This window comes from Oncorhynchus mykiss, chromosome Y (assembly GCF_013265735.2).
Source record: "Oncorhynchus mykiss isolate Arlee chromosome Y, USDA_OmykA_1.1, whole genome shotgun sequence".
Classification (NCBI taxonomy): domain Eukaryota; kingdom Metazoa; phylum Chordata; class Actinopteri; order Salmoniformes; family Salmonidae; genus Oncorhynchus; species Oncorhynchus mykiss.
Genome location: NC_048593.1, coordinates 15,204,227 through 15,227,504, shown reverse-complemented (window position 1 = coordinate 15,227,504; position 23,278 = coordinate 15,204,227). Strand labels below are relative to the sequence as shown.

Here is a 23,278-nt window from a genome sequence, read left to right as displayed (position 1 = left end):
GATCATAATTATAATAAGTCATGTCATTATCATTAGTAGGCTTAGTATAGCAGCCTTGTATATTCACCGTCGAGATGTAGGCCTAAGAGCGCATCCTGTCTAACTTACTAAAATACTTATATAGGCTACTGTATGAATCAATCATTCATTCATTCATGTCATCACACAGCATATCAATCAATCAATCAATCACATTTCTTTATAAAGCCCTTCTTACAACAGCTGATGTCGCAAAGTGCTGTACCGAAACCCGGCCTGAAACCCCGAACGGCAAGCAATGCAGGTGTAGAAGCACGGCATTGGAGTCATTCATGACTTGAAATGCAATCAAGAATTTTAGTTTTAAAATAAAATAACAAAGCTACCCTTGAATAATTTGAATAATTAGCGTAAACAATAAATAAACATGTCGGCAATTGCATTCATGAATGCGTACGACTGTTTTTAGTCTTTGTTGACAGCAAATTAGAGTTGTATTAAAAACATGGCCAACTTAGCTAGCTAATACGTCTCTTAATATTATTGGTGTCCTTTAGTAGTGGTTCGTTTGCAGCAATTTGACAATGAAGGCCTGATACACACAGTGTCCTCTGAACAGTTGATGTTAATTGTCTGTTACTTGAACTCTGTAAAGAGTTTATTTGGGCTGCAATTTCTGAGGCTGGTAACTTATCCTCTGCAGCATAGGTATCTCTGGGTCTTCCATTCCTGTGGCGGTCTTCATGAGTGCCAGTTTCATCATAGCGCTTGATGGTTTTTGCGAGTGCACTTGAAGAAAAGTTATTGAAATTTTCGGCATTGACTGACCTTCATGTCTTAAAGTAATGATGGACTGTCGTTTCTCTTTGCTTATTTGATCTGTTCTTGCCATAATATGGATTTGGTATTTTACCAAATAGGACTATCTTCTGTATACCAACCCTACCTTGTCACAACACAACTGATTGACTCAAACACATTAAGAAGGGAAGAAATTCCACTATTTAACTTTTAACAAGGCACACCTGTTAATTGAAATGCATTCCAGGTGACTACCTCATGAAGCTAGTTGAGAGAATGCCAAGAGTGTGCATAGTTGTCATCAAGGCAAAGGGTTGCTACTTTGAAGATCCTCAAATATAAAATATATTTTGACTTGTTTAACACTTTTTTGATTACTACATGACTCCATATCTGTTGTTTCATATCTTTGATGTCTTCTATTATTCTATATTGTAGAAAATAGTTACAATTATAGAAAAACCCTTGAGTGAGTAGGTGTGTCCTAACATTTCTAGAAAACAAGTTATATTAAGTTGTAGCTAGCTAGTATTAGCAACGTTTGGTGGTCAATGAGACTGAGAGCTAGCTAACCAGCTGAGCTAGCAAACAAGGTAACAAAAGTATCATTTCAGATTAAAAATAGTACATCAACAGGCTCTGCATTTCATGAATCACAGTAGCAAGTTCCTCTCATGCACTGTTCAATTATTTAAACATTTAAACAATTAAGCACTTTTATGTTTTTCCCAATGCCCTCACTGGCTATTATGTGTTTCAAACATGAGCTTGTCTGAGGTGTCGGAACTCGACGACATTTGCTATCATTTGGATTTCTGTGATTGGTTGCACAAAATTCTAGGGTGGGGCTTAGCGAAGGGTCAATTACACCCTCACTTTCTTTCCCTCCATATCATCTTTGATCTGTTACGTCTGCTTCTCCGTCATAGGACAGACAGGGATATAATTAAAAGCATTGTGTGGAAGAAATATACAATCTGAGCGGCAATCACACTCTGGCAACCAGACAGCTCACTTGGCTAATGCAATGAGAACTCTATTATTAAAATGATTTATGAATATATTAACTTTTTTTGTCGCTCGCCGACGTTAAGACAGGTTTAGGATATTGAAAGGATAAAATAAATCTTAAAAGTTTTCGTTTTGTCATTTCATTAAATGTCTGGCAGAGAAGTAGAATGGGACTCAATAAGAAAAGTTAATATCCTGAGAAAATAATGTCAGCGGATCGTTCTGGCGAATGTATTAATATCATTACTCATCTGTCATCGTGCGCGAGGAAGACTATGTGGGGAAAGTGTCACTCTTGGAGCCCCCCCCCCCCCAATAAACATATCTCCTCTGGCTAAATTAATTCCATTGGAGCACCATAAAACAGTGACCAGTCACATCGCTCAACCACAGAACAGCGCAGTCATGATAAAGACAAAATATTGGGCTATTTCCTAGTGTTCAATGGTTACACTTCTCCAATCCCATCCTTCAGCTTTATACCAAACCAAGTGGCGGGTTTACGTTAGGGATTGAAACACAATTTCAGGATTGTGCCTTTAATTAAGGCCATCATTTCAAATGATCACCATATGTGTCAAGAATAATAAATAAAGACAATGTCCTTCAAAATAAGCCTTAAAAAAGTCACAGTAAGACAGTATGAGACAGAGGCAGAAAGAGAAATGTAGTATCAGAATATATAATCTCTCCATCTGTCTGTGTGTGTCACCCTCGCGGCTACAGCCGCTAAGACCCATACCTTTCTATCCCCAGGCCCAAATGTCACACCTACAGCAGGAGATTAAGAGATCGTCCGAGGCTTAAGTTCAGCTTTAAGGCATCATGAAAAAGTTGGACACGTTCAAAGCCCCATCTTTCATGTGAAAGGCCTCTTCCTAATATACAGACAGGAGATATAAAGGTGTTAACTGCCACTGTCTATCGGCCTGATTCGTCCTGCAGCTCTACATTCTCCACTTTCTTCTTCTGCCTAACAGGCAAACGTTGGACATGATGGCCCAGCGTCTTAGTAAAATACAGTAGCTACGCGGCTCTGAGATCACTGTCCGTGGGGGATGCGCAGCCCGACCGCTTACCTCCCCAAAATTCCTAACCAGCGCAGTTCCACATACGCATCTTCTATTCATTTGGATAGGGTGATGGAGACATTTCTGGAGCCTGGCTGAGAATCTAAAAAGTATGAAAGCCAATGATCCAATATTCTCAAAAACTGATGTGCGTACCCTTACACGCTTTTGGACTCTGATAAGCGCTTTACACCCACCAGCCGACAGCATATTACACACAACCATCCCCAAATAAGCACCGAAAGCAAAAAGTTGAATTTACTCACTCACTTCTCCAACTCCCCATTTTCCCCATCTATGAGTTAGGAAAAAAGCTCCTCTGAGATCCCTGTGAATTTCCTGACATATTGGATGCGAGAGATGGATGCAAATGAGGGTGGTTTGAGGGATTTATTTAGGTGCATTGTTCGGCAGGATGTTAATGTGAGTCTATGAGAGGGGAGCTTCAGGAGTCGGGGCTGATGGGATGGAGATGGGAGGCTCTTTGTCAGTTTGACATCCAGGTAACCCACTTTTACTTTGCCGCTTCTTACACTTTGATTGCGAGAAGAGCTGAGGGAAGCACTATCTCCCTACCTGTCAAGCTGAGGCTGGATGAGGCTGGCATGCTGTCACCTAGGTGGATACACAAACCCTCTGAAGATGCACACATATATACACATACACACAAGGATGCACACACTCTCTGAAGTTTTGGGATGGAAAGATACACAACCTCTATGAAGTATGCAGGACACACACACACCTCCCGTGACATTTCGGAGAACACACATGTCCATTTTGGGATGGGGCGATTGTTCTGGCAATTCTCACATAGAAACTTAATTGTGAGGAAGGATGTTTGACATGCTTTTTACAAATATATCACAAACAATTTATTTTGAACCTCTAAGGTTCTATTTCACATATGTCAAAAATGAGTTAGTAACATATAATTGATCTTTAGATGTTTCTTCATATGTTTGAAGTTACATTTTAATTGAAAGAAATTAAGTTATACAGTGTGGAGAACAAGTATTTGATACACTGCTATTTTTGCAGGTTTTCCTACTTACAAAGCATGTAGAGGTCTGTAATTTTTATCATAGGTACACTTCAACTTTGAGAGACGGAATCTAAAAGAAATCAAAAAAAAATCACATTGTATGATTTTTAAGTAATTAATTTGCATTGTATTGCATGACATGAGTATTTGATACATCAGAAAAGCAGAACTTAATATTTGGTACAGAAACCTTTGTTTGCAGTTACAGAGATCATACATTTCCTGTAGTTCTTGACCAGGTTTGCACACACTGCAGCAGGGATTTTGGCCCACTCCTCCATACAGACCTTCTCCAGATCCTTCAGGTTTTGGGGCTGTCGCTGGGCAATACGGACTTTCAGCTCCCTCCAAAGATTTTCTATTGGTTTCAGGTCTGGAGACTGGCTAGGCCACTCCAGGACCTTGAGATGCTTCTTACGGAGCCACTCCTTAGTTGCCCTGGCTGTGTGTTTCGGGTCGTTGTCATGCTGGAAGACCCAGCCATGACCTGTCTTCAATGCTCTTACTGAGGGAAGGAGATTGTTGGCCAAGATCTCGCGATACATGGCCCCATCCATCCTCCGCTCAATACTATGCACAATGATGTTCCCACCTCCATGCTTCACGGTTGGGATGGTGTTCTTGGGGTTGTACTCATCCTTCTTCTTCCTCCAAATACGGCGAGTGGAGTTTAGACCAAAAAGCTCTATTTTTGTCTCATCAGACCACATGACCTTCTCCCATTCCTCATCTGGATCATCCAGCTGGTCATTGGCAAACTTCAGAAGGGCCTGGACATGCGCTGGCTTGAGCAGGGGGACCTTGCGTGCGCTGCAGGATTTTAATCCATGACGGCTTAGTGTGTTACTAATGGTATTCTTTGAGACTGTGGTGCCAGCTCTCTTCAGGTCATTGACCAGGTCCTGACATGTAGTTCTGGGCTGATCCCTCACCCTCCTCATTATCGTTGATGCCCAAAGAGGTGAGATCTTGCATGGAGCCCCAGACCGAGGGTGCTTGTCTATTGTCCTCTAGCCCATCCCAGCCTTGTGCAGGTCTACAATTTTATCCCTGATGTCCTTACACAGCTCTCTGGTCTTGGCCATTGTGGAGAGTCTGTTTGATTGAGTGTGTGGACAGGTGTCTTTTATACAGGTAACAAGTTCAAAGAGGTGCAGTTAATACAGGTAATGAGTGGAGAACAGGAGGGCTTCTTAAGGAAAAACTAACAGGTCTGTGAGAGCCGGAATTCTTACTGGTTGGTAGGTGATCAAATACTTGTGTCATGCAATAAAATGCAAATTAATTACTTAAAAATCATATTTTCTGGATTTTGTTTTAGATTCTGTCTCTCACAGTTGAAGTGTACCTATGATAAAAAAAAGTACAGACCTCTAAATGCTTTGTAAGTAGGAAAACCTGCAAAATTGGCAGTGTATCAAATACTTGTTCTCCCCACTGTATATGCATAAGCACATTTTAACTTTTCTATCTGCAATCCAATCGCAAGGCTGGACAAATACAGACAGACCAATTAGAACACGTCTTTGCCATCTCTCTTTAAGTATAGTCTAGGCTAGCCTGGCCAGCAATAATGGCATACAAGCAAAGAAACAACACTGTCAGAAATCCTAAAATATGAGTATCTCAAATGTAGCCCTGTTGTTTATTTTAAGACAAATCATTTGGAACAATATACCATACAAGTACATAACATTTCCAGAAAAGGCTCTCTGCTAATTCTGAATTTCTGATACATTTTATGAGCATGACCAACACAGTGAAAGGTAAATTGATTCAAAGGAAACTCCCTCTGCTGGATATTTGCTGAATGTGAAATCCTAAAGGAGGGCTGTGATTGGTTAATGACCTATAACCTCAATTTATATTTATTAAATGGGTCATATCATTAAAAGTACCAGAGAGCCCATTCTGGAAATTGGACGTGTTACGAAACTACATATATTTTTTATTTCACCTTTATTTAACCAGGTAGGCTAGTTGAGAACAAGTTCTCATTTACAACTGCGACCTGGCCAAGATAAAGCATAGCAGTGCGACACAAACAACAACACAGAGTTACACATGTAATAAACAAACATAGTCAATAATACAAGAGAAAAAGTGCATACAGTGTGTGCAAATGAGGTAGGATAAGGGAAGTAAGGCAATAGATAGGCCATAGTGGCGAAATAATTACAATATAGCAATTAAACACTGGAGTGATAGATGTGCAGAAGATGAGTGTGCAAGTAGAGATATTGGGGTGCAAAGGAGCAAAATAAATAACAGAATGGGGTGAGGTAGTTGGATGGGCTATTTACAGATGGGCTATGTACAGGTGCAGTGATCTGTGAGCTGCTCTGACAGCTGGTGCTTAAAGTTAGTGAGGGAGATATGAGTCTCCAGCTTCAGTGATTTTTGCAGTTCGTTCAAGTCATTGGCAGCAGAGAACTGTAAGGAAAGGCGGGCAAAGGGGGAATTGGCTTTGGGGGTGACCAGTGAAATATACCTGCTGGAGCGCGTGCTACGGGTGGGTGCTGCTATGGTGACCAGTGAGCTGAGATAAAGCGGTGCTTTACCTAGCAAAGACATATAGATGACCTGGAGCCAGTGGGTTTGTCGACGAATATGAAGCAAGGGCCAGCCAACGAGAGCATACAGGTCGCAGTGGTGGGTAGTATATGGGGCTTTGGTCACAAAACTGATGTCACTGTGATAAACTGCATCCAATTTGCTGAGTAGAGTGTTGGAGGCTATTTTGTAAATGACATCGCCGAAGTCAAGGATCGGTAGGATAGTCAGTTTTACGAGGGTATGTTTGGCAGCATGAGTAAAGGAGGCTTTGTTGCGAAATAGGTAGCTGATTCTAGATTTAATTTTGGATTGGAGATGCTCAATGTGAGTCTGGAAGGAGAGTTTACAGTCTAACCAGACACCTAGGTATTTGTAGTTGTCCACATATTCTAAGTCAGAACCGTCCAGAGTAGTGATGATGGACGAGCGGGCAGGTGTGGGCAGCGATCGGTTGAAGAGCATGGATTTAGTTTTACTTGCATTGAAGAGCAGTTGGAGGCCATGGAAGGGGAGTTGTATGGCATTGAAGCTCGTCTGGAGGTTAGTTAACAGTGTCCAAAGGAGTGCCAGAAGTATACAGAATGGTGTCGTCTGCATAGAGGTGGATCAGAGAATCACCAGCAGCAAGAGTGACATCATTGATGTATACAGATGAAAGAGTCATTCCGAGAATTGAACCCTGTGACACCCCCATAGAGACTGCCAGAGGTCCGGACAACAGGCCCTCCAATTTGACACACTGAACTCTGTCTCAGAAGTAGTTGGTGAACCAGGCCAGACAATCATTTGAGAAACCAAGGCTGTTGAGTCTGCCAATAAGAATGTGGTGATTAACAGAGTCGAAAGCCTTGGCCAGGTCGATGAATACAGCTGCACAGTATTGTCTCTTAGTATTGGCTGTTATGATATTGTTTAGGAGCGTGGCTGAGGTGCACCCATGACCAGCTCGGAAACCAGATTGCATAGCAGAGAAGGTACGGTGGGATTCGAAATGGTCGGTGATCTGTTTGTTAACTTGGCTTTCGAAGACGTTAGAAAGGCAGGGTAGGATAGATATAGGTCTGTAGCAGTTTGGGTCTTGAAGAGGGGGATGACCGCGGCAGCTTTCCAATCTTTGGGGATCTCAGACAATACGAAAGAGAGGTTGAACAGGCTAGTAATAGTGGTTGCAACAATTTCGGCGGATAATTTTAGAAATAGAGGGTCCAGATTGTCTAGCCCAGCTGATTTGTAAGGGTCCAGATTTTGCAGCTCTTTTAGAACATCAGCTGACTGGGTTTGGGTGAAGGAGAAATGGGGGAGGCTTGGGCGAGTTGCTGTGGGGGGTGCAGGGCAGTTGACCGGGGTAGGGATAGCCAGGTGGAAAGCATGGCCAGCCGTAGAAATTCTCAATTTCCACGGATTTATCAGTGGTGACAGTGTTTCCTAGCCTCAGTGCAGTGGGCAGCTGGGAGGAGGTGCACTTATTCTCAATGGACTTTACAGTGTCCCAGAACTTTTTGGAGTTTGTGCTACAGGATGCAACTTTCTGTTTGAAAAAGCTAACTTTCCTAACTGTCTGTGTATATTGGTTCCTAACTTCCCTGAAAAGGGTTGGTATTTGGTTTCAAATATACTTAAGTATCAATTTGTCATTTGAATGCCAGGCACACCGGCTTGTATGTGTCAAGAACTGCAACGCTGCTGTGTTTTTCACGCTCAAAATTTTCCTGTGTGTTTCAAGAACATTCCACCACCTAAAGGACATCCAGCCTATGTCAGGCCAGTGGTCAAAAACCGCTCATTGATGAAAGAGGACAAAAGATGCTGACACAAATTGTGCAGAGTGTCACGTTCTGACCTTGATTTTCCGTTGTTTTGTATTTATTTAGTATGGTCAGGGCGTGAGTTGGGTGGGCAGTCTGTTTGTTTTTCTATGTTTTGGGGCATTTCTATGTTTTCGGCCTAGTATGGTTCTCAATCAGAGGCAGGTGTCATTAGTTGTCTCTGATTGAGAATCATACTTAGGTAGCCTGGGTTTCACTGTGTGTTTGTGGGTGATTGTTCCTGTCACTGTGTTTGTTGTCACAGGATAGGACTGTTTTGCGGTTTCACATTTCTTGTTTTTGTTAGTTTGTTCATGTGAAGTTATTTATTAAAACATGAATCAAAACAACCACGCTGCGCTTTGGTCCGCCTCTCGTACAGACGAACGTCGTTACAGAATCACCCACCACAACAGGACCAAGCGGCGTGGTAACGGGCAACAGCGGCACAAGGAGGAATGGACTTGGGACGATGTGTTGGACGGCAAGGGTTGCTACACATGGGAGGAGATCCTGGCGGGAAAGGATTGCCTTCCATGGGAACAGGTGGAGGCAGCGAGGAGAGCAGAGGCAGCCGGAGAGAGGAGCCGGCGATATGAGGGAACACGGTTGGCAAGGAAGCCCGGGAGTCAGCCCCAAATATTTATTGGGGGGGGGCAAACAGGGAGTATGGCTACGCCAGGTAGGAGACCTGAGCCAACTTCCTGTGGTTACCGGGGGGCTAGAGAGACCGGGCAGGCACCGTGTTATGCTGTGGAGCGCACGGTGTCCCCAGTGCGGGTGCACAGCCCGGTGCGGTACATTCCAGCTCCGCGTATCGGCCGGGCTAGAGTGGGCATCGAGCCAAGTGCCATGAAGCCGGCTCTACGCATCTGGTCTCCAGTGCGTCTCCTTGGGCCGGCTTACATGGCACCAGCCTTGCGCACGGTGTCCCCGGTTCGCCTGCATAGCCCAGTGCGGGCTATTCCACCTCGCCGCACTGGCAGGGCGACCGGGACCATTCAACCGGGTAAGGTTGGGCAGGCTCGGTGCTCAAGAGCTCCAGTGCGCCTGCACGGCCCGGTCTATCCGTCACCACCTCCACGCACCAGCCCTCCGGTGGCAGCCCCCCGTACCAGGCTGTCTCTCCGGCCCATCCTTACAGGGGCTCCCTCCTGTCCAGCGCTGCCGGAGTCTCCCGCCTCTCCGGCGCTACCAGAGCCTTCCTCCTGTCCAGCGCTGCCGGAGTCTCCCGCCTGTCCGGCGCCGCTGCCGGAGTCTCCCGCCTGTCCGGCGCCGCTGCCGGAGTCTCCCGCCTGTCCGGCGCCGCTGCCGGAGTCTCCCGCCTGTCCGGCGCCGCTGCCGGAGTCTCCCGCCTGTCCGGCGCCGCTGCCGGAGCCTCCCGCCTGTCCGGCGCCTCTGCCGGAGCCTCCCGCCTGTCCGGCGCCTCTGCCGGAGCCTCCCGCCTGTCCGGCGCCTCTGCCGGAGCCTCCCGCCTGTCCGGCGCCTCTGCCGGAGCCTCCCGCCTGTCCGGCGCCTCTGCCGGAGCCTCCCGCCTGTCCGGCGCCGCTGCCGGAGCCCCTCTGTCCCGAGCAGCTGCCCCTCTGTCCCGAGCAGCTGCCCCACCTCTGTCCCGAGCAGCTGCCCCACCTCTGTCCCGAGCTGCCCCTCTGTCCCAAGCAGCCCCTCTGTCCAGTGGGGTCATTAAGTAGGGTGGCCATGGTGAGAAAGCCACGGAGGCGGACAATAAGGCGGACTAAGACAATGATGAAGTGGAGTCCGCATCCCGCGCCAGAGCCGCCACCGCGGACAGACGCCCACCCAGACCCTCCCCTATAGGTCAAGGTTTTGCGGCCGGAGTCCGCACCTTTGGGGGGGGGGGGGGGGGTACTGTCACGTTCTGACCTTGATTTTCCGTTGTTTTGTATTTATTTAGTATGGTCAGGGCGTGAGTTGGGTGGGCAGTCTGTTTGTTTTTCTATGTTTTGGGGCATTTCTATGTTTTCGGCCTAGTATGGTTCTCAATCAGAGGCAGGTGTCATTAGTTGTCTCTGATTGAGAATCATACTTAGATAGCCTGGGTTTCACTGTGTGTTTGTGGGTGATTGTTCCTGTCACTGTGTTTGTTGTCACAGGATAGGACTGTTTTGCGGTTTCACATTTCTTGTTTTTGTTAGTTTGTTCATGTGAAGTTATTTATTAAAACATGAATCAAAACAACCACGCTGCGCTTTGGTCCGCCTCTCGTACAGACGAACGTCGTTACACAGAGCAACAGACAGGCTACAGTTAGTCAACTGAACTACTAGTACAAGACCCATAAAATAATTCACAACTCGTTGTACCTTGACATGAATGGGGTATGGCAGCCGATGACCTTATGGAGTTCCACTTCTTTCAGCAAAAAAACAAGAATCTGCGGTTGCAGTGAGCTAAGGAACAAAAACACTGGACACTGGAGAATTGAAAAAACATTGCCTGGTCTGATAAATCCCGGATCCTGCTGTTCCACGCTGATGGGAGGACTAGGTTATGGAGAAAACCACATGAATACATGCATCCATCATGCCATGTGTCAACATTGCAGGATGGTGGTGGTGGTGTGATGGTGTGGGGTGTGTTTTCATGGATTGGGCCCCTTTATTAATAGCGGGACAACATTTGAATGCCACAGTATATCAGGTGCATCCCCTCATGGCAGCAGTGTATCCATTTATGAATATATTTTTTTCAGCAGGTTAATGCCCCATGCCACAAGGCTAGAATTGTTCATGAACGGTTCCATTAATATTACAGTGGATTCAGCTTACTGCACTGGCCTGCCCAATCACCAGATCTCAATCCAATCTCATCTGTGGGATGAGATGGAACATGCTATTCGGAGTAGAGGTCCACTACCAGCCAACTTGACACAACTGTGGGAAGCATTGGAGTCAACATGGGCCAGCATCCCGGTGTAATGCTTTCGACACCCTGTAGGGTTCATGCCCCACCGAATTGAGGCTGTTCTGAGGGCAAAAGGGGGTGAAACTCAATATTAGGAAGGTGTTCCTAATCTTTTGTACACTTGGTGTATATTTGCATTCTAATCTAGAACTCAGGGCATGTATTCTGATTTCGAACACAGGCCATACTTTCTGATCTAGAACTCAGGCCATATCTGCATTCTGAACTAGAATTGTGAGGTGTTGGACAATCCATATTTTACACCCTTGATTTAACCTGAGGACATACTGAATCCTCTTCCATAGCAGTTCGCAGCAAACATCTGCATTGTTTCCCAGCTGTGTGTTTCAGTGTGTGCTCTGTTGCTGCTCTGTAGCCTGTCACGTACCACAGCAGCACACCTCGGGCACTACATCATCTGTGTTGATGTGTTTGGAAATTGTTGTGGAAATAGTATTGTAGGCAATACGCTGCCCCAGCCAGTGCCTCTGCAGGACTTTGATGGCAATCACGACTCCATGGCGCCCTCTCCATCTTCCATTGTGTTTCTGAAAATCCCCCAGTCGGAGATGGATCCAGGAATCTCATCTCCTACTTCCCTCCTCTCTTCCAGTCCTCCTCCTCCTCCACTCCTTCCTGATGGAATACACTGCCCTACCTGTCAATCATCCACCAGAGAACTGGCCTCCTGCTCCCAATGCAGCCCGCATGTGTGTCCGTGTGTATGCGTGCGTCTGTGCGTGCGCATATGTGTGGACAGTATGTATTTCCCCCATCGGGTGAAATAATTGATGCCTTGTTGACTATTGACAAGCTGTGTTTCTCTACGTGTTTACAGAGACACATGGCCTGTGTAAGTAGCTGTGTGCACAGATAAAGGCAGATTTGACAGGAAGTAAAAAATGGTGTGATGTGTTCTTGTCCGTAAGATGAGACGAGGAAGAGACACAGAAAGTTAATGGGCTTTCTGTGCCTTATGCCTCAACCCTGTTCTCAAATGTCAACACGGTCATGTGTTAGTAATTAACGGATTATTATTCCGCTTTCCTACTTAATTAGCAAACAAAGAATTCATTAGAAAATGTGTTTGTTAATTTATGACTAAGCAGCCGGCTCCCGGCGGCATTAATACTGTATGTTGTGCAAAGCGTAATGATATGCTATCTGATTGGCTCGAGCAAGAGGAATTATTATTTTTTTTTTCTGTTTCATCAATTTTTTCAAGCTCTGGTTGTACTCAGGCCCAGTTAGTGGTTAGGAAGAGAGAGTGGAGTAATTCAGCCGTACATGTCTCTGTGAAGGTAATTAAAGGATAGTTGAGTTTGTCTTCTGAAACAATGACCCTGAAAATTACATTTTTATCATGCTATATGCCATGTTCTATCTCTTTCTCGCTTTCTCTCCCTCTTTTCCCTCCCACTCCTCATTCCCTCCTTTGTTTTACTATCTTTTCCTCTCTATATCCATCTCACTCTCTCCCTTCTCCCTCTCATTCTCTCGCTCACTTTCTCAGTCTGTCTCCCTCACTTACTCACTTAGTTTCCTCACTCACTGTCTTTCTCTTTCGCTCTCTCACTCTCTTTTTCTCTCTCCACTCTTGTTCCTGAGTCAAAATGTACATGTGGGCCTCCTGAGTGGTGCAGTGGACAAAGGCACTGCATTGCAGTGATAGCTGTGTCACTAGAGATTCTGGGTTCGAGTCCAGGCTCTGTCGCAGCCGGCCGCGACCGGGAGAACCATGGGGCGGTGCACAATTGGCCCAGTGTTGTCCGGGTTAGGGGAGTGTTTGGCCGGCAGGGATGTCCTTGTCCAATCGCACACAAGCGGCTCCTGTGACGGGCCGGGCACAGTGCACGCTGACACGGTCGCCAGTTGTACAGTGTTTCCTCCGACACATTGGTATATAGCCTATAGATATGAATTGCACAAGAATTATAGGCAACATATATGGATTTTTGACACCTACCCGCCCTTCATCCACGCAATATTTCATGACCCTAAACCCGCCCGAGGATTTAACTGTGGGTACTGCAGGTTGTGAGTCAACCCGCGCACCACTAACACACACAAACACACACACACACACACACACACACACACACACACACAAACAGAGAGCCTGTTTTCTGTGTCTGCAGTCGGCTCTTTCTGTGTGAACAGCCTGTCTATGACTCCCAAAATAACTCAGTCAGATCAGGACTCCCTCCATCGATACTTTTTACTCTCCTTCAAAATGTTCATTAACCCCATGTACCGTGCATTCGGAGAATATTAAGGCCCCTTGACTTTTTCCACATTTTCAGAAATACCTTAAGTTTTCAGACCCTTTTATATGAGACTCGAAATTGAGCTCAAATGCATCCTGTTTCCATTGATCATCCTTGAGATGTTTCTACAACTTGATTGGAGTCCACCTGTGGTAAATTCAATTCATTGGACATGATTTGGAAAGACACACACCTGTCTGTATAAGGTCCCACAGTTCACAGTGCATGTCAGAGCAAAAACCAAGCCATGAGGTCGAAGGAATTGTCTGTAGAGCTCCGAGACAGGATTGTGTAGAAGCACAGATCTGGGGAAGGGTACCAAAGTAATCGGGGGAGAAGGGCCTTGGTCAGGGAGGTGACCAAGAATCCAATGCTCACTCTGACAGAGCTCCAGAGTTCATCTGTGGAGATGGGAGAACCTTTCAGAATGACAACCATCTCAGCTACACTCTACCAGTCAGGCCTTTATGATAGAGTGGCCAGACAGAAGCCTCTCCTCAGTAAAAGGCACATAACAGCCCCACTTGGAGTTTGCCAAAAGTCACCTAAAGACTCTCAGACCGTGAGAAACAACATTCTCTGTGTATCTGATATAATATATTGGTTTATGGTGTTATGTAGTTTATTCTGCTTGGTCACCTTTATTTGGGCAATCCATGCTGTTCTGTGATAGACCATTCTTTGTGTAGGTCCTTCCGGGTTGTTGCTGTGACACGCGCACTGCATCAGCAGATTGTGTCTGCTCCAGAATGTTTGTGTGTGTGATAGAGCCATCACTCACCCCCATGGCAGTGACATCTTGTTTTCCTCTCACGCTGTGTGTGATGTATCTGTGGCCCCTTTGCGTTTTTGCCGGGGTGGCCCTTCGGTCATAGATCAACGTGGAAACGCTGCGTAGCGAGAGGGGCGTGGCAGTCTCCCCTGACAGCGGCGGAGTGGATTGAGTGTGTGTGTGTGTGTGTCGGCTCTCTCAGCCCTCTGGTCTCACACAAACACAGACACAAATACACACTGACCATATGATTCACAGACACACACACACACACACACATACACTGACCACATGATTCGGATGACACACACATACATACTGACCACATGATTCACAGACGCACACACACACACTTACCACATGATTCGGATGACCCTTGTTAATGGCTGTCTGTACGGCAGACTGGAGAGCCATGACATCAGCAGTCAAAGGGCTAAAGCCTTGCCACCTCTCCCTCTAACAGACACTATCAGACGCTGGCCCTAACCACAGACATATAATCAGAAGACTTATTTTTACTAGGTGATGTTCTAGCTATCAAATGACAGGAGAATAGCAGCTGTAAATTGGTTGTTTATCCACATCTGATTACTGAGTCCTGAGGTCTATTAAAAAAACAGAAGTCCTCACAAGGATAGTAAAACAAGTACAATATGTGACTTTTTGCCGGTCCCCACAAGGAAAAGGGCTATTTTAGGCTTAGTGGTTAGGCTTAGGGTAAGAATTAGGGTTAGGGTAAGAGTTAGGGTTAGAATTAGGGTTAGGAGTTAGGGTTAAGCTTAGGTATAGGTTAAGGAATAGGTGTAGGGGTTAAAGGAAAATAGAATTTTGAATGGGAATAAATGATTTGTCCCCACAAGGATAGTAAAACAAACGTGTGTGTGTGCGTGCATGTGCGCTTCCATGTGCGCATCCACACCGGCAGTCATGAGTCATGACCGCAGTAAAATTCCACATGACTGTTGAGTCATGGTAATCTCCTTTGATGCACTCTGGAGATGCTTTGGTTGTACCCAACTTGCTAACTACCATCAGGTCCTAATAGCCTGGTACTCAGGGCTCTATTGTCCCTCTAACCACTTATCGAGAATCACATCAAACACTTATCATCAAAACAGTATCGTGATTTTATAACTCACCTCACTGTGATTGATCAACTTGAAGAAAGGAGTTCAGTAACAGGTTGAACCTGAGTGGAAAACATGGTCCTTTTGGATGTTGTATCAAAGCCTAGCACATTGAAATGGACAGAGCTTTCTAACATGCTGACCACAAAATAAATGTACACGTACATGTTATTCAGTCATTGCACTCGCACTGCTCACGCGCCGCCAACGAGTGTCTGCGTTGCCAAGCGCTAACATAGAAGTCAGGTTGTATTTGTGACGCTGAACGCGGTGCAAGTCCTGCCTCTCTCATCTCCTCATTGGTTTATAGAAGCATATGCCCACGTGCCATCTTCTAATTGTTTATAACCACGTGGGTGATTGAAAGATGAACTGAGGTTGGTCGGTCAGCTGTGGTAATACACCTTGTTTTGAAAGTTAAATGCCAATCACCATATAAAGTCCAAAGAAGAAAAAGACGGGACGGAGGAGAGATGACTAGAAACGATTTGGTTGACCGTTTTATGTGTGGATTAATTGTCGGAGTAGAGGACCTTAAAATGACAACTCAACGTTTAGATCTCAGGACAAATTAGCTAGCAACAGCAAGCTAGCTAAATAGGACAAATTAGCTAGCAACTGCAAAGCTAGCTAGCTAACTTGCCATAAATGTTTAATGCTTTTTGAACTGTCTCCAAATTAATATAATTGGTTCAGAGTTTGTTTTGATATTTCAAGCTGCGTGTCGTGATCGCGTTTGGTGTGGGGGGACAAAATTAATTTCCGCACGATGGCATCCGGTTTGGGTATGGTGTAAGGTGATGACTAATTCAAAACACCCATACACATAATGGAACTTATGCAAAAGCATAGGCATATGTGCAATATGAGCCCAAGCCCACCCCCCCCAAAAACGTAATTAATATAATGATCGTGCCGTTATACAATACATAGCCTACCGCATATTATGCATGGCAGAAAAACATACAAGAAAACTCATTGAAGATATCTTTGGTACATAATTGGTCTAGCCTATACTCCAAAAATAAACCAATTATATTAATCACCTTTGAGTGTGGACTGTATTATTACGCACAATGGATGGACTGGTAACCTTATGATACACACCAAACTTTCTATCCATGAGTCTCGGAGAGAAGGTATAGGCCTAGGCGTTGCTTTTGGTTCATTGATTGTGCGGGGCGGCTTACAGAGTTAGCCTACAATTATAGTGAATTTGTATTTGATTTAGAATATCGTAGAAATAGGGACTTTTTAAATATTTTAATAATTAATAGGCTGACACATTACCTTTAGCTACATAATCTCTCCCCACAGTGCGTTTCCATCTCCTCCTCTTTCTCCTTTACTTTCTCGAGACTAAAGATGACAAATAACTCTAAATCAAGCATATAGGACCTGTTTCAAATGATCACTTTCCTGCTCACTTCATATGCGCACTTGCTCCGGAATGGAAAAAATATCCTTTCTATTTATTCAGTTCAATTAAAATAATATAACAAATAATGGCACGGGACTTAAAAGCATATTTGGTGCTGCTAAATGATCAAGCCTGTAGCCTATGGCATGGAGCATAGCCAGATAGGCTAACATACGGTACAAATAAATAATAGTTTTACTGTGATGGTGTATATTACATTTATTTATTCGACTTTTTTAAATGTAGATGTTCCAAAGGCTCACATCAGCAGCTTGTATGAGTGGAGGCCTAGAGATTCTGCAAGGGATTATGTTTATTAATGGTCAATTACCATGAGACTGGCAGTCTTTTGCATGACAATAACCGGCTGACAAAATGTCATGACCGCCACAGCCCTACAGTATGTGTGTGTATGTCTCTCTGTCAGTGTGTGGGCGTGTGCTGGCGTTGTAAGGTTTTGTCGCTATCCAAACACAATTAATGCATGTCACCTCTCCACGCACCAACAAATTGGAGTGCTCCAGGCAAGAAGAGATAGCTAGCCCAGGGGCTAGTCATTCTAGTCATTTCTAAATGAAAAGGATGTCTCTTTTGTTCAGTTCCACGAACCAGAGAGAGAGAGCGTAGTGGTGTGGGTAGGAGAAAGGTAGCTGCCAGTGAGAGCTGTAATTTTCACAGCCAGAAATCGCACACACAGACACAGTCAGAATATCAAACACACACACACACACACACATACACACACACGTTAGAAAATCAATTATACACACACACCAGGGCTTGACATTAACTTTTTTAGTTGGACTGATATTTTACTTGTCCGAAAGTTCAAGTCACTTGTGTGTGTGTGTGTGTGTGTCCACCATGGGCCAAAAAGGTGATAGAAAAGTATGTTGTATGATGCAAGCAGCCACTTCACAAAAAAACTTTCATTATTATTACTGATAATGGGAGGCTGCTGGTCTCTGATCCCATGAATTATACAGTATCTCCTGACTTTGTGGCCTTGAGCAAGGCTTTTGATCCAACCCTGCTCAAACGCACCAGATTCAGCTTATCAAGGCCCTGTTGGGCAGCTGATTGTTTTTACAGTGTGGTGTGTTCGAGCAGGGCTGGAGCAAAAGCCTGCACACCAGTTGCACTCCTGGACTCTCTTGGAGGATGGTTGGCCACCATGCAACATTACAATTACAACCAAATAGTTTTTGTCTTTTAAAATAATTCCCTCATTCAATGAACCAGGGATCAAATTGCTAAGGTGGGCGAGGTAGCTAACTAAGATGTTTATCTACACTGAACAAAAATATAAATGCAACATGTAAAGTGTTGGTCCCATGTTTCATGAGCTGAAAAAAAAAGTTCCCGGAAATTGTCCATACGCACAAACAGCTTATTTCTCTCATGTTTTGTGCACAAATTTGTTTACATCCCTATTGGTGACAATTTCTCCTTTCCAAGATAATCCATCCACCTGACAGGTGTGGCATATCAAGAAGCTGATTAAACAGCATAACCATTACACAGGTGCACTTAAATGTGCAGTATTGTCACACAACACAATGCCACAGATGTCTTAAGTTTTGACGGAGCGCGCAATTGGCATGCTGACTGCAGGAATGTCCACGAGAGCTGTTGCCAGAGAATTGAATGTTAATTTCTCTACCATAAGCCAATTCCAACATAATTTTAGGGAATTTGGCAGTACGTCCAGTCGGCCTCAAACCGCAGACCTTGTGTATGGCGTCGTGTGGGCGAGCGGGTTGCTGATGTCAACGTTGTGTACAGAGTGCCCCATGGTGGAGGTGGGGTTGTGGTATGGGCAGGCACAAGCTACGGACAACGAACGCAATCGCGTTTTATCGATGGAAATTTGAATGCACAGAGATACTGTGATGAGATCCTGAGGCCCGTTGCTCGTGCCATTCATCCGCCACCATCACCTCATGTTTCAGCATAATAGTGCAAGGCCCCATGTCTCAAGAATCTGAACACAAATTTGGGAAGCTGAAAATCTCCTACTTCTTCCATGGCCTGAATACACACCAGACATATCACCCATTGAGCATGTGCGGGATGCTCTGGATTGACTTGCATGACAGCATGTTCCAGTTCCCGCCAATATTCAGAAACTTCACACAGCCATGGAAAAGGAGTGGGACAACATTCCACAGGCCACAATCAACACCCGGATCAACACTATGCAAAGGAGATGTGTCGTGCTGCATGAGGCAAATGGTGGTCACACCAGATACGGACTGATTTTCTGATCCACGCCCTTACAAATTTTTTTTTAAGGTATCTGTGATTTACAGATGCATATCTGTATTCCCAGTCATGTGAAATCCATAGATAACGGCCTAATTTAGCTATTTCAATTGACTGATTTCCTTATATGAAATGTGACTCAGTAAAATCTTTGAAATGGTTATATTTATATTTTTGTTCAGTATGTTTGTAAGGTAAAAATATCCAGTGTTCAGTGGAGATATTGACAGCATAGGAGTTACTGGTCAATTAGGCTATTCTAATGATATTTGTTTACTTTACATAGCTGGTATTTAAAAAAAAATAAATGTATTTAACCTTTATTTAACTTTGAACTATTGAGTAGAGGAGAATCCTAGCCAATTTGGAGCGCTAGAGAGGTTTTACATTCGGAGGAGGCAGCATTGGTTTCATCCACTGTGTACCTGTATCAACTGCGTGTCGGCCAATTGAGGTTTTACGCGAGTGCCGGTGGTAAGTTATTTTAGGATATTGGACATGGAAAGGACATTAATACATGCTAATAGCTAAATAGTTAACTAGCGAGATAACCAGCAAAACTACACTATGTTTTGAGCTCTCGAGTTTGTCTGTTGTACATCATTATTTTACCTGCTGCTCAAATGTTTCTCTCTCGTTCTCGCCTTCTCTCGCTCTCTCCTTCTCTCGCTCTCTCCTTCTCTCGCTCTCTCCTTCTCTCGCTCTCCTTCTCTCGCTCTTCTCTCGCTCTCTCCTTCTCTCGCTCTCTCCTTCTCTCGCTCTCGCCTTCTCTCGCTCTCTCCTTCTCTCGCTCTCTCCTTCTCTCGCTCTCGCCTTCTCTCGCTCTCTCCTCTCGCTCTCGCCTTCTCTCGCTCTCTCCTTCTCTCGCTCTCTCCTTCTCTCGCTCTCTCCTTCTCTCGCTCTCTCCTTCTCTCGCTCTCTCCTTCTCTCGCTCTCGCCTTCTCTCGTTCTCTCGTTCTCTCGTTCTCTCCTTCTCTCGCTCTCGCCTTCTCTCGCTCTCTCCTTCTCTCGCTCTCTCCTTCTCTCGCTCTCTCCGTCTCTCGCTCTCTCCTTCTCTCGCTCTCTCCTTCTCTCGTTCTCTCCTTCTCTCGCTCTCTCCTTCTCTCGCTCTCGCCTTCTCTCGCTCTCGCCTTCTCTCGCTCTCGCCTTCTCTCGCTCTCTCCTCTGGCAATGGCCCACTGGCACACGCAGACTTTTCCAGGGTTTTCATTGCTGACCAAAAATAAGGTAGAACTGGGCAAATATTTCAGGTACTAGCAATGAATATCAATAAATGTGCAGATGCGACTCGCTTTAATCTCAATAATGCATCTTGCGACTGCATGATTGAAAGACCGCTCGTGTCTGTCAATGCAGGCCTACAATAATTATACTCCGATGTGCTCTGCAGAGATTGGGAGGACAGTGTGCAACGCAATGCATCCAGAGGCCACTGATCCAATTATGATCGAAGTAGCCTAATTGTTTGATATTGTACATTCTTCTTGTCCCGCGCAAGCGGAACACCGTTAATGTCGAGCCCTGCACACACAGATACTCAAACACACAGCCAGAACATAGCAGACACATTTATTAATCTATCTCCTTCAATCGGTAGTCTTCCTCCTGCAGGAGAGCTTCTGTAGTGAGGTAGAGGGATTAGATGCTGGACAGAGTTGGTTAACTATAATCCTGGAGATGGAGTTGGAGAATGCGTCCCCGCTACCTATAAAAAAACATACACACAGGGGACGTTCAGCTCTTCAAACCTCTCGATCACATACACATACATACACACACACACTCACACATTTATACATATTCACACACACTCTCACATTCACACACACTTACAGGTGTTTTCACATTTAGAAAACCCTCACACATACACAAGCACACAAACCTCCCTAAATCTCCCTAAACCCCCTCAGACGACACACAGGCGAGGTTCCAGGACGAAAGCTGAGGGATTTAGTTTGAGTGTAATTACACCTGATAGGCTTCACATCCTTCATAACAAGCACCGGCTGCGACACACACACACACACACACACACACACATACTGATTACTGTGTGAGTCAGACAGAAGAAATGTGGTAGTTAATTATTGTTACCAAATCACTCCCTGAAATGAGCGGATTGTGAAGGGCTTGGCTTTTGAAAGATCAAAGAGTGTCAATGAAGTGTAGCCTGTCGTCATATTGAGGTGGTTAAGCAGCATCTATTGTGGGAGTGTTTTCTACGGGAATGTGGGAAGGCCTGGGTGTCATCGTCACTCAGACTCTCCTGATTCTTTATACATTGTTGCAGATGTTTTGTTGTGGATTAAGGTCTGTGGATTAGATTTTCTAAGTAATTCAGTTGCCTGTGGTGAACTTTTGAGATGTTGGGATATTAGCGATATTTGTGGAATGTTACTGATATTCTACTCTACTTTACCTTACTCTACTCTGCTCTACGGCAGGCGGCAGGTAGCCTAGTGGTTAGAGCATTGGGCTAGTAACCAAAATGTTTCTGGTTTGAGTCCCCGAGCTGACAAGGTAAAAATCTGTTGTTCTGCCCCTGAACAAGGCAGTTAACCCACAATTCCCCAGTAGGCCATCATTGTAAATACGAGTTTGTTCTTAACTGTCCTGCCTAGTTAAATAAAATAAAAAATATACATGTTTTTTAATACTCTTACTCTCCTCAAACATTGTCCCGATCCCTGTGTCTCCCCAGGTTCCAGGAGTGATGCTCTGCAGCTTGGCCATTCAGTCATTCGACTTTATTCTACTGTGCTCTACTCTGTTTAATGTTATGTTCTTTGTCCCCAGGTTCCAGGAGTGATGCTCTGCAGCATGGCACATCAGGGACCCTCCCCCACTTCCTGCAGGAGCCCGATGATGCCTACATCATCAAGAGCAACCCCATCAAGCTCAAATGCCGGGCTCGCCCCGCCCTGCAGATCTTCTTCAAGTGCAATGGGGAGTGGGTCCACCAGAGCCAGCACCAGTCTCAGGAACACACCGACCAGGGCACAGGTGAGACACACACTGACGTGGAACATAGAGACACACACTCACGTGCTAATGCAGGCTCACACACAAATGCACTCACAAAAACCTGCATGCACAGATATACACACTTTTATGGATGTACACACACATGCTCATGTACTTACACGCACACGCATATACACACATACATTATACAAAACTTCCAATCGCCCCATAGGCTCTCAATTCATTTGGAGTGATAAAATGGTGCTCATAACGTAAAATGTGAAGGCCATTGGAGGTTTAAAGGAAACCTATTGACTGTGCCCAAGACTAGGTCCAACTCGTCAAATACTGTTGCCTTGCCACGTTAGCGTACATCTCACACTTGATCCAAACTAATATGACATCATTGAGAGATTTGACTTTGATCTCTTGACTGTGGAGAGGATTGTCTTTTTCTGATGCAACTTGAACAAATACAGAATATTGTGTTTTTATTCAACTTGCGGAGAACTAGAGAAAACCCCTGGGCTGTCACTCCTGTACTTTCTCTCTTTCTTTCTCTCTCTCTCCCTCCTTCTCTCTCAGTCTCTATCTCAGCAGACTCTCAAAACTTTAGCTCTATGCTACTCCCCACTGTGACATTGAATTATCTTATTATTTTCCAACGTCCTCATTAAGCTGTGACGGACAATAGACTTACAGTGGTAAAATGTTCAAAATCAACGGCAAAGTAACAGCGTTGTTCAGCGTTAAATACTTTGTCATTAGACAGAGTCAGATCTCTCCTTCATCTGTGTTCTCACTTCTAGATGCCAGTCACACACACACACACACGCACGCACGCACACACACACACAAATACACACAAATGAAGGTCACGTTGATTCTTCACTTTAAATACACACGCACACACACACACACACAATCAGTGAATCAACACAGGACATTATCTTCCACACAGTTACAATCGAGCTCCTGCCGTCTCTTTATTGCCTGGTGTCTGCTTTTGCCGAGTTACCTCCCCATCTGGCTCCTTATCAGGGTTCATATGTCTGATGTGTGCTTGTGTGGCTGTGCTTGCGTGTGCGCGCGCATGTATGCGTACCTACCTGCGCCTGTGTGTGTGTGTGTGAACCTTAACAGTCCACCTGTGCCATGCAGAGGGCAATAAAACAGCAGCCTGGCTGGCTGCATCAGAGGCTTGGTTAATAGACAGAGCTGAGTGTGAGGGTCTGGAGGCCTGGTTGACAGAAACATGGGACTGTAAACAC

At 45.0% G+C, this 23,278-nt stretch overlaps 1 protein-coding gene across 3 annotated transcripts in view; it reads left to right on the top strand.

The window, feature by feature from the left end:
* LOC110509703 (netrin receptor UNC5D) overlaps positions 1-23,278 on the top strand; it is a 319,330-nt gene that overhangs the window by 197,804 nt on the left and 98,248 nt on the right. For all 3 annotated transcript variants that reach the window (XM_036967784.1, XM_036967783.1, XM_036967782.1), the window contains exon 2: positions 21,840-22,046. In XM_036967784.1, coding sequence (XP_036823679.1) covers positions 21,840-22,046 — 207 coding nt within the window. The remainder of the gene's footprint in view (positions 1-21,839; positions 22,047-23,278) is intronic.